Source organism: Arvicola amphibius, chromosome 2, assembly GCF_903992535.2.
Source record: "Arvicola amphibius chromosome 2, mArvAmp1.2, whole genome shotgun sequence".
NCBI lineage: Eukaryota > Metazoa > Chordata > Mammalia > Rodentia > Cricetidae > Arvicola > Arvicola amphibius.
In genome coordinates, this window is record NC_052048.2 from 2665279 (window position 1) to 2677439 (window position 12161).

General features: G+C 45.8%; 1 protein-coding gene across 5 annotated transcripts in view; it reads right to left on the minus strand.

The window, feature by feature from the left end:
• The window catches only part of Ccdc91 (coiled-coil domain containing 91), a 169088-nt gene that overhangs the window by 22510 nt on the left and 134417 nt on the right, over window positions 1-12161 (minus strand). For all 5 annotated transcript variants that reach the window (XM_038319703.1, XM_038319702.1, XM_038319700.1 and 2 more), the window contains exon 12: window positions 4746-4859. In XM_038319703.1, the coding sequence (XP_038175631.1) occupies window positions 4746-4859 (114 nt within the window). The remainder of the gene's footprint in view (window positions 1-4745; window positions 4860-12161) is intronic.

A 12161-nucleotide genomic window follows, 5' to 3' on the forward strand; every position in this document is an offset into this window, starting at 1 on the left:
CACAACTGTGAAGGGGAGGGAGGGCCGCAACACGCCACCACAGTAGACACGAAACAAGGCAACGGCGATGGGACAGCTCTCTAGGGCTGTCTGTAGTTCCAGTAACGGTCACTATCGGAAGAAATGTACGTTCGTTCACACTGTTGCCTTTAGCAGCTGAAGAAGCAAGTGAAATTGCAGGGGCTGCAGCATTGCTGGCCTTCGAGAGCCCGGTTACAATTAAGAAATTCTGACAATGTCTTGGCCTCAGACCTTTGAAGTAAAGATAATTGTTCCTTGCTCCCTTCTAAAAATCTAAATTAAAAGAATCCTCCCAAGTGAAGGTTATTTTCCTGGAGATGATTTTGAAAACACAGGCCGTAATTCTGGTTCTTAAGAGGAAAAAATAATAATCTTTTATTACATTTGGATGAGGTTTTATTTTTAGGAATCACCGCCTGGCTGTGAAGAGCCGCTGCGTGCCGGATGCTATTCACGCTCCCTCCCTCTCGGCGAGCTCCTGTGTAACAGTCTGAACTTATGGGATGGGCTGTGACTACTCATTCCAGCCCAAGGGCTATTGGTCGTTACAAACCACAAATTCTCCCTGCCCCAGGAAGTATCTGGGATGTGGTCTTTCCTGACTCGTTTCTCTGCAGCCTGCGGCTGTTGGAAGTAGTGAGACCCCATTTCCTGAATTTCTTGTAATACCCTGATCTGAGTGCCTACGGCTGCTCTGAGCACGAGACCTTCAGGAGTTCCTGATGGCAGGAGAGTGGTTTCTGGTGGATTTGGCTGGGGCGTGGCTATCTCTATATAATCTGCCCCTGAACACAATAAAGGGGGTATTTTGGGGGAATTCAAGGATTTCCCGTGTTGTTGTCTCTCTGTCTGTGTGTGTGTCTGTGTATTTTAACCTCCAGCCCCTTGCCCGAATCTCGGTAACAGGGTTCAAGCACACCGAACGCAGAGACGGGGGCGCGGTGCGCTACATGCGGCACTACTGATGCTTGCTCTAACGGTTGGTCTGGCCGCTTATAAGACAAGGGAAAGACTTCTGCAGAAGACTAAGGGAATGCCAACTGCCTAGTTCCATGGTGAGGGGTCAGGAGTGTTAAAGGACCGACTGGGGGCCCTCTGACACCTGATTGGTCAGTGCTGCTTCAATAACATAAGGCAGGTGTTCAGCTTAGCTGTTGAAGCATGAAGCAAGGCTCAGTGCTCCTAGAAGAGGAATTTTAAAAAATATGATTGTTTGAACATTTATTTATTTATTGATTGATTGATTGGTTTTTTGAGACAGGGTTTCTCTGTATTTTTGGTACCTGTCCCGGAACTAGTTCTTGTAGACCAGGCTGGCCTCCAACTCACCGAGATCTGCCTGCCTCTGCCTCCTGAGTGCTGGGATTAAAGGTGTGAGCCACCACCACCCAGTGGCTTGAATATTTACTTATAATTATTTTAAACACCCAAACTGTTTCATTATTAATTTATTTTCCTGATTAATCATGAACATTTTTACTAGTAGGATGTTTTGATTATACAGTTTTCTTGTGCTGTGGACCAACAATGCAGTATCACGTGACTGGTGCTGATGGAGTCTGAGTACACACTGGGACTTCCTAACTAGTACATATATAGTAGCTCTCCCTGCCGGAGTCTGGGCCAGATGAATGACAGCTGTACACGGAGTTTAACAACACCTCTGCTGACGGCGCTCGTAGAAATAAAACAAAAAATATGCCACGAGGACTTTTCACAGTGTGAGTCCAGTATCAATCCCAGTGCCCTGGGTGCACCTTTAACATCCACCAGTCTTGGATGGTTACTGATTTAGACACTTAGAAAACGCTATTTCCTCTTATGATGACCTGAATTTTTATATCATGGGGAAAAAATAAATTTGAGAAATTTACCATTTTGAATCTTCTATTCCACTTTTTCTCAGTCCTTTAAAAGTAAAAGCAGAAGGGGAAATGTGGGGTGAAGTGTTCATTTCAAACTTTCAGGGCTTTGGGAAAGGGTCTGATGATGCCGAGGGACGCACAGAGCAAGGCCTTGCTTCACAGATGTCTCAAAGCTTCAAGGCTACTCTACAGACTGGAATACAAGGCCAGCTGGAACCACGGTCTACAAGGCTGCTTACTGTCTGAACTGAAAATCTTAAGCTTGATCCAGAGTTTCTTTAAAAAAAAAAAAAAGAGAGAGCTAAAGGAAAGGAAACATCCTGAAAATGTGCTTTTTGATTAAAGCAAAACAAAAACTATCTTCCAATGGAAGAAGTGAGAAGACTTGCCCCAATTTAGTTTTTTTTTTTTTAAAGAGACAAGAATAAAAGGAATTAGCTAAAACAAAGCAAAATGAAAAATGTTTCCTCTAAGTTGGTTTGCAATCTCTGGGTGTCCTTTATTCCCCAAATATTTTTTAACTCCCAAGATAATATATTAAAATTAACTTGAAACAGTGAGTATATATAGTATTTTAGAAGAAGAAGGAAATACAGAATTAAAAATCTAAAATTTTCAAAAGTGACATAAAAAGAGATGTTAGCAATTGCTGTTTCACTTTGGGTGTTTTCACCAACTTTTCAAAGGCAGCTTTTCTCTCTGGGAAGACAAAATGCCCAGACACTCCAGTGTCCCCCAGTCCAGACACTCCAGTGTCCCCCAGTGTCCCCCACACACCTGCAAGGGACGAGAACAGGGCTGTGACCTCCTGGGAATCAGTAAAACGCGTGGGGTCACCATGTAAACAGGAGCGCCAACACTATTCTGAACACACACTTCAAAATTAGCAAAACCTGCCTACCAACAAGTGGCTTCTGGGTATTTTTACTAAGGTGCTGAATACAGAGCTCAGAACACGTACTGATGCTGCACAGGTGTGCACCCTTGCTCCAGCTGCTGCATCCTATCCCGAACTCCTCACGACGACGACGACGTGGGTTGCTCCGTGTAACAAGGAAGCTGGGAGAACCAGACAGTGTGAACGGGGCCTGGCTCTGTTGTGTTCTCACTGTCTCTGCTGTCAATCAGACTACTTCTCACAAACAGTAACTGACAGGCCTTTAAAAGGATTCGGAGGAATACAGGTCAAATGGCCTAGCCCATAATTTAGTTCTTTTGAGACATTAATTTGACATCCAGGGATTGGAGGACCCTAAAAGAGCCATCCTTACTCTTACAAGATGCTTTTATGGTAACTACATACTATAGAAAGTATACACGCCCAAATGATTTTATAAAATTGTCATAATTTCTGTGCAGATTTACATCTCATCTATAGATCGGCTGATTCAGGAAAGTATATTAAATATGGAGGAACAATCTGAACATCTGTCAATGGACGAACTAAGAAAACGCACACATACAACATCCCACTCAGCCTTGCAGAGGGAGTGTGTGTACCCTGTGACCCACTCAGGAGCCTTGATGGCATCATGCTAGGGAAGGAAGCAGAGAGCATCCTGTTCTGCTGAGTTGCTCACGGTGGGGCTCACAGCGGTTGGTCCAATTCACAGAGCTGGGTGAGGGGAGGGGAAAGGGGAGGCTACTAATGAGCTAATAGCACTTTTGGTCAGAATGATGAATAACCTCCCCTGGACCACTCTACAACACAGCACCTATAGTCAGCAAGGACACCTCAGAGGTGCCACACTACCACACTACCGAGGGGGCATATTTCATGCCAAGGGTTGTTGTAACCACCAAGGGAAAGATTAAGAGGAAAAAACAATGGAAAGGAGGGGCCCATAAAAACCCCTAAGTTTATTTTATCTGCATTTCTTCACTATTCCAAATAATCCGTGTGTATCCGCCATTCCTCTGGGCACAGCTCATAAACTAGATTATCTGAAATAACCTCTGTGGGAAACACCGACACACAATTAAAACGCCAACTTCACTTTCGGGTTCAGAATGTGAAAAATCTATCAGAAATCAGGGTGAAAATAAAGACCCCCTTAAAGCAAGGTGCTCAAAGATGTAGCCACACACAGAGTGCTCCTGTGGATTGCCCACTTCTGTGGAAACGTCCCTGACCGATTCTGTACTCTGGTGACAAACTATCTGCTGACAGGAATCACAGAGACTGGGAATTTTCTTCGCGCCATTTAGGTTGGGAGCACGGGACTGAGTGGTGCCCCTCACTGCCTTCTCAGCATTTTGCTAACTACGGGGCAGCAGCTGGCGTTTTCCGCTCTGCCATCCAGCCAACAATCAAGTTTAGATACCACGCACTTCATATTCACCGTTCCGCTTGTCTGCTTGCTATGGTGTAGAGCACCTGACACTATAGTATGTATCTGAATGCAGTACATAGGAATTACTGTACTTTACACGCATATGATAGGCATGTAAACAAAACATACTAAAATGCTTTAGTGTGACCTGTTCTTCATACACTGCCTATCATTTATGGTAAAGGTTTGTGGGAGGACAGTGAGTGAATGTCGTTCTGCTTTCAGCCCCTGCAGCTCCGTCCCTGAATTCTGACCAGCATGTTCTGACCTGCTCTGAAACAGAACCAGAGCAGTGTGGTATTTACGTGTGGACTGTAATGAAATCCGTTAGAACCACAGTCAGGCTAACAAAGAGAGCCTGAAGAGCACATGCAAGTGTCTACGGGAACTGAAGGACTCTACAAACACACGCAACCCCCGAAGTCTAGAACTGCCTACGGGACCCGGTCAGAAGCTCACTGCTGCTCTGCCCTTGCCTGACCGCTGTGCAGAGAGAACTGTCTGGCGGACCCGCGCGGGGACTTACCCTTCTCTGCTCCCTCAGGAACTCCACCAGCTCCTCTCTCGTTCTCTTCACCGCCTCCACCACGGCCTTTTCGCCTCTCTTCTGTTCCTCTATTATGGCTGCTTTGACAGCTTCCTGTTTGGGGATGGAAAGCCTGGTCACTTGTGCCACTGAGGTTACGGGGGAGGGGGGCTTTCGGGGTGCATCATTCTGTTCCAGGCCAATCTTTGGAATGCACCCCTGGAAAAGATTTGTAACGGTTAGGGGCTTTAGGAGAAAAGAAGGGAACTAACCACTTACTGAAGGAGGTGACGAGCCTAGCAGATGCCACCTGACTCCTCGGCAACCGGTCACCCGTTTCCATTAGACTGCCTTCCTGTCCTCTGAATCCGCACAGATGCAATGCCTGCTCGTCCAAGAGCGTCTCACGCTCCAGTGGCCTCACTCACAGTGAATTTTGTCACAACAATCATCAAATGAGGTCTGGGTAGCTAAGGTTTATAGACACCTTGGCCTCGTGTCAGGTCAAAATGCTGAGAGCTGAACACCAGGTAAAACTCCACCCTGTTAGCTGCTATTTGGAATGAGATCTCGAGAGAGGAAAGAGGAACTCACTGCCTTCCTCAATGGGGTATCAGAAACCTGAGGGATTTCAGAACAGCAGATAAACAGAAAGCGGGTGGGCAGGTAATATTCCAAGGAAGACAAACTTCTCAGAAAGCAACAATACATTCTGCAGAAACAGAACTTTATCCATTTTGATTAAAAATAAATAATAGCACCCGACTGAAATGAATGCTATAAACCACAACTACTTAACTCCCCTTTATCCACAGATGCTGGCTGGGCCTTTCCCACTGGGTAACACCAGCTATGAGTATTCTCACTTTTGACTCTTGAGGGCTCTTCCAACTGTAAAGAGTCTACAAGTATTTTCTCTTATGTTTTCCTTAACCACTTTAGACATGTATATGTGACCCAGAAAATATAAAACAACGATTCACTATTAAAAGTCTATTTACAGTAAAATTTTGTAGCATGTAGGAAAGCATGAGCACACAGTGATATACAAGCAAGTGTGTGAACACGCAAATGTGTAAACATACGCACATAAAACTGTAAACATGCAAATTAAACACGCAAATGTGCAAACATGCAAATGTGTAAACATGCAAGTGTGTAAACATGCAAATCTACACAGAGAATAGGGCAGAGTAGGAAGGAGCTGGACATCAAGAGGTAAGATTACACTGTTTGTGATATTTTTCCTATCTCTGAAAGTTTTCAGCTGAAACATACTCTGAATATTAAGTTCTTATATTCATTATAGTATGATTTATATTCCTTTATACAGTATACAATAACTTACTTTTACAAGTTCTTAATAAACCACATTTATCATGCAAGTGCACAATTCAATATTTATTCCTATGCATATTAAATATAATTAAGCATTACTTTAAAAGTTACAGATGGCTGCAGAAAGGCATAGAAAACGAGTGATTAGAAGAGGCACAGATACCAGAGTTCTCGTCTGTGGTCGGCAGCCTTCCGCTCATGTGTTCATTTGTGAAAGTATCTACTAATTACTCAGTAAGGATGTGTAAAACACAGCTCCAGGTCCTAGAACCTCCTATCTCCTTCTCTTACTTAATGAGCTGTAATTTACCCACACTAACAGGACATGAACAGAGAGAAAGAGAAGAAACAGTGTAGTAAGGTATTGCGAAAGACACCAGGGCCAATGGGTGGTGCTGACCCTGACTTTAGGCAATGCTAGGAAAGACGTCTCATGTCTGCACAGCCCTTCTAAGAGAAGACAGGCTGTGGTCTCTGAGAGGTGCTTGCTGGACACTGGATGCTTGTTATGGATACATTTGTCTGACAGCTCTTGTAGGAGTGGAGAGGAAAGGGAGAGGAGAAGCCAGGCAGACCTGGCTCAGAGCTCAAGTATCCTAGTGCACTGGCTTCCATTCCTGCCACGTGGGCTGGCGAACGTGGGCTTGGTCAGTTCCCCACAGTCACCCCAGCTTCTCCCCAAAGTCAGCATCTGCCCGATCTTCCCCAACACTCTTCGAATGCACTCTTAATTATCCACAGAGAAAAGCAAAGTGTGGGTGAATTCTCATTCCTTTACTGCAAACAAGGGCCAGTGTGCATCCACACTTAGCCAAGTATGTAATGCAGACAATGGACTTGCCTGAAGTTAGATGTTCACTCTGTTAGTGCATGGAACACACATGTTTCAGTGGTTTGGTGCCTTAGTTCTAACAAAAGCTGTGTGTGCAAGCTTTGGAACGCACAGTGCTGATGCAGGGGAGGCTGAGTCTCTGCTGTGGCACTAAGCGGTGGGGCCGGATGGAGGCCCCTATATCACTGGGAATTCTACAGGGGACTAGCCTTGTTCTGGTGGGCTGTGTTGTTTCTGCAGGCCCAGTCCCCGAACTCCTCACTTCCTGTCGCACCGTGTGCTCTTAGGTAATTCCTGCTGTTCTGCCACAGACCTGGAGCGACACAGTCCGGGAGCCTGGAAACAAATGACAGCACCGTTTCCTGGACGTCAGCTCCAGGAGCGAGCTGCTTTTTCTTTTTTTTTTTCACAATTTCTGGGATCAGTTACACCGTGCACACGCACACACACGCATGGTGTGTCAACACTCCATTTCCACACAAACTTGAAGCTCAAACCATGATTTGAAAGGGTTTTCTAGAGTCTAGACACTAATGCAGCAAAAGGAAAATTTTGCATTTCAAATCCCATGTACTGTGCAACAGCCTTTCAGGCCATCTTGACTTTGAAGTCGTTAATCTGTCCTGCAATGATTGGAAAAGGAAATCAAGAGAATACAGGAGATCCTAGAAACGCCACCCAGGAAACCAATCACTCCGTCAACTCGGAAGCTTAGTGACGCCTCTCTTTACACCAGAATCTCTAGATTCTAGACCAATAAACTGCTTTTCGTTGGCTGATCCTTCCTTTGGCTATTTCCTTTGGGAGATTTTTGCCTGGGCAACTTCTTTGTCTGAAAATGGTTTTATTTTACCTCGTCACATAGCTGGTGATTTGGAGCTCTAGGCTGGAAATTCCAGTTTTAAACACTCTTGAGCATGCGACCCCACGTCGGTTCCTGGTCACTAGCACACTGGCTTGGCTTTCCCACAACCCCACGTCAGTTCCTGGTCACTGGCACACTGGCATGCTACCTTTTGGCAATCTAACACCTTGTATTACAGAGGCTACTCAAGAATCAGACATTTGAGTTTTCTAAAAATTGTAAAAACCATTCAGCTCCTTAAGTAAATTTACAATTTTGTATTTAGCTCCGATTCCTAGCTATCCTGGGGCAGTGGGGTCTATGGGCCACAGGCTGGACACACTGGCTGGATTCTAACATATTTCCTTCATTTCTCAAAAGTTGCATTATGAATCTAGTTACGAGCATATCCAGACATGAGTCCTAATAATCTAGAAAGCTATACCTTCTAATTCTAGATTTCATAAAAGTCATGAGGAATTAGTACAGAGTTTTGATTGATCTGAGTTCCACAAAGCTGTGGGCGGGGCCTTCTGATAGATTGCCTGGCTCTCTTCTGTATCTGCATGACTCAGTTTAGCCTTTTAAATTATCACAAGGCAATTTCTATTTTCAAATTTTATACATTTTAAATTAAAGTAGATCACTTCCTCCACCCCCTTCCTCCCTCCAGCACCTTCCAGGATCCCTCCTTGCAAATATTCCCCCTATACGGCCAAACTGACAACATCTTTTTCTTTATTACTACCACAGCTGTGTATTTTACATGCAGGCAGACACACACACACTCACACACACACACTCACACACACACACACACACACACACACACACACACACACACACACACACCCTGCTGAGTCTGTTTGTGTTGTCTGTGCACTGTAAGAAGGCCCACTCCTGAGAGGGCCCAATTCTTCCACCATCAATGATTAGTTACCTGTAGTTCTTGGTCTAGGGTGGGACCCATGAGGTTTTCCTGCCTTCCATTTCAGCACAGCTATTGATAATGCTTCTGTCCTGGTCTTATTTATGTGGCCACTTCTGGGATAAACGGATTTTACATCAGGATTCATGGAATTCTGGCTCTTACAATCTTTCTACCCCCTCTTCCACAATGCTGCCTGCGCCACGAATGAAGGAGCTGTGGTAAAGATGCATCCCTTGGGGCTGGGCGCTCAGTCTGCCCACCTCTGCCTTGGGCCCAGTTGCGGTTTCCAGTGATGGTCCCCATTTGCTGCCAACAGAGGCTTATTATTTGTTGAGGGAAGAGAGCCTCATGCAGCAAAGATGCCTCAAGGACGAGGAGGAACTCAGGTCATGGTGCGTTTGCTGATGGTGGCGGGATGAGGGACTGGATGGGCTACATCTCTCTGGAGAACACTTACAACTCCTGAGTTTGATATTTTTGATATATGTTCCTATTCTCTTGCTTTAAAAATACAGCCTCCTGGGCTGGAGAGATGGCTCAGCAGTTAACAGTGGTTGCTCTTCCAGTGGACTCAAGTCCAATGGTCAGCACAGACATGGCCATGCCCATAAAAACTGTAACTTCAGTCCCAGGGATCCAACACTCTCTTCTGGTCTCTCTGGGTACCAGACATACTTGTGCACAGACAGGCATGCAAGAAAAACACCCATACACATAAAATACATTTTAAAAAACTTAAAAGCACAGACTCTGCTTTGTCTGGTGCGCATGCCGCTATTTCTGAGGAATCAAGGATAGCTTTTAATAACTTCTAAGGCCCCCGAATCTTCCTTTTATTCTCTGTGTTCTTGAAGAGTCCCACACTAAAGCAAGTATGACAACAGTTACAACAGTTACAGCCCTTGGCCCAGGTCGAGAACAGAGCCATCTGGCTGCCGCTTCCCCTGGGGCCATTTCCTATAACAATGTACTTAAGTCTTTCATCTTGGGCTCCCCAGATTCCTCAGAAAAAAGCATCTTCCAGTTCCCATGGCCTCAGCATGGAGAGCTGAGACGGGGTGGATGGGAAGGGTGAGGTTCTCAATGCTCAGCTCAGGGCGTTCACCTCTGCTGACCCACTGCACTTCAGGAGAACGGCTATATTTCAGAGGGGCGCCTGCTCTTGACTCAGAGACCTCGCCTTCTTTCTTACAGTCCAAAGCTTTCCTCTTTGCAGTCTCCCCGTGGGCCACCATCACGAAAGTCTCTCAGATGTGTCCACATTGGATTGGAATTTTGAGAAGGGGAAAATGACGCTGAATCTTCTCCATGCTCTTCTCAGTGGGGGTGCGCGACTTCTACAGTTCTAACCATTTCCAACACAGCCACACTCCAACCCCAGCCAAAACGCAGCTCGGAGAGTCATGCGGCTTCATCCGCATTCCAGTGACCACGTCTGTTCTGTTCAACGTTTGTCCGGGTTTGTTTTCAATGCCTATTTGTCCACCGCTCCACCAGTTCAGCTGCCATACAATGAGCCAGGAGGCTGTCTTCCTGCGTGCTAAATATCCAGCTCTTTCCAGAAAGCATCTGTAGCACTCTCTGGTAGGGTGCGCACCTGCAAGGCTACCTCACGAGTATCACCAAGAACACTGAGCTCTTGCCATTAGTTACTACTTTTCAATTTGGCCTCATTCAAAATTTCAGGACACTGGCAGAATGTAGCCAACACACAGCATGATGACCTCCAGCCCGGTTCTGAAGGCCTCCTGCCGCCACCCGGGACCCTGGAACCCGGGGAGGACAGTGAAGGACAGTCTTCACTGCCCACATGTCCACCAGCACTTGCCGAATCCCCTGGTTTGATGTCCAGCACCCACATGGAAGCTCACAAGTTCCAGGGGATCCAAGACCCTCTTAGAAGTACCACAGGCAACAGGCAGGCCTGTGGTGAATAAACATACATGAAAACAAACACCAGAACACAAAAAAATTGTAAAAAAGAGGGATCGGCATATACATGTATACAAAGATAATAGTCTATCCTTTTATTTACCATTTATTTTGTTTTTGTTTTATAACTATAACATGTACTAGAGGAGTTCACAACCTTCCTAAAGCTGCAATATTAAAGACAGTTCCTCATGCTGTGGTGACCCCAATAATAAAACTATCTTCATTGCTACTCCATAACTGTAATTTTGCTATTGTTATGAATCGTAATGTAAACATCAGATAAGCAATCCCTGTGATGGCGGTGGCGACCCACATGTTGAGAACCACTGGCCTAGATGACAATGGTCAACTCCCGACCTCATGCTTCTACCTCCCATGTGTTGCTACAGGTGTGCACCACCATATCAGGCTGTAAGACACCCACACACCACACTACAGGACTATAGGTAGACACCCCCATACCACGCTACAGGACTACAGGTGTGCATCCACACACCACGCTACAGGACTACAGCTAGACACCCCCATACCACGCTACAGGATTACAGGTAGACACCCACACACCATGCTACAGGATTACAGGTAGACACCCCCATACCACGCTACAGGACTACAGGTAGACACCCACAGACCACGCTACAGGACTACAGGTAGACACCCCCATACCACGCTACAGGACTACAGGTGTGCACCCATACACCACGCTACAGGACTACAGCTAGACACCCCCATACCACGCTACAGGACTACAGGTAGACACCCACAGACCACGCTACAGGACTACAGGTGTGCACCCACACACCACGCTACAGGACTACAGCTAGACACCCACAGACCACGCTACAGGACTACAGGTAGACACCCACAGACCACGCTACAGGACTACAGGTAGACACCCACACATCATGCTACAGGACTACAGGTAGACACCCACACACCATGCTACAGGACTACAGGTGTGCACCCATACCACGCTACAGGACTACACGTAGACACCCTCATATTAGGCTAAGCCTTTTCATTTTCAATGGACTACTTTCTAGGCACAACGGGAAAGTTCTGGTGATTTAAAAGACATGGAAATGAGGGTAACATAGGGACAATCTTGGATAAATCCTAGCCCTCTGTATGCATAAGGAAATAGGGCTTTCTCTTTAAAGAAATGGGTAGCAGCCACACAGGAGGGGAAAAACTGGGGCAGAGAAGGCAAGCTGGGACCCTAGCTAATCTTTCCTTCTGGATTCTATATTCTTAACAATTAAGAATGTCACTAAACTTTGTCCATTACAAATGAGGTACCTATCAAATAATTCAGTAAAAACTGCAAAATGACCGAATCCAAACCCTACATATCGGAAGAGAACAGGTTTGGGATTGGGAAAGATTCCGGCCTGGAAAGCTTGGACAGAAATGTCACTTCCTTCAAGAAGGGTGGGGGGCAATGCCCATTTTTTTTTTTTTAAGAAAATTTAAGCCCTAATTATAGCATCTGTGGCCATGATGAACACTGGCTGCAGCATCAGATGGGGTCCCTTG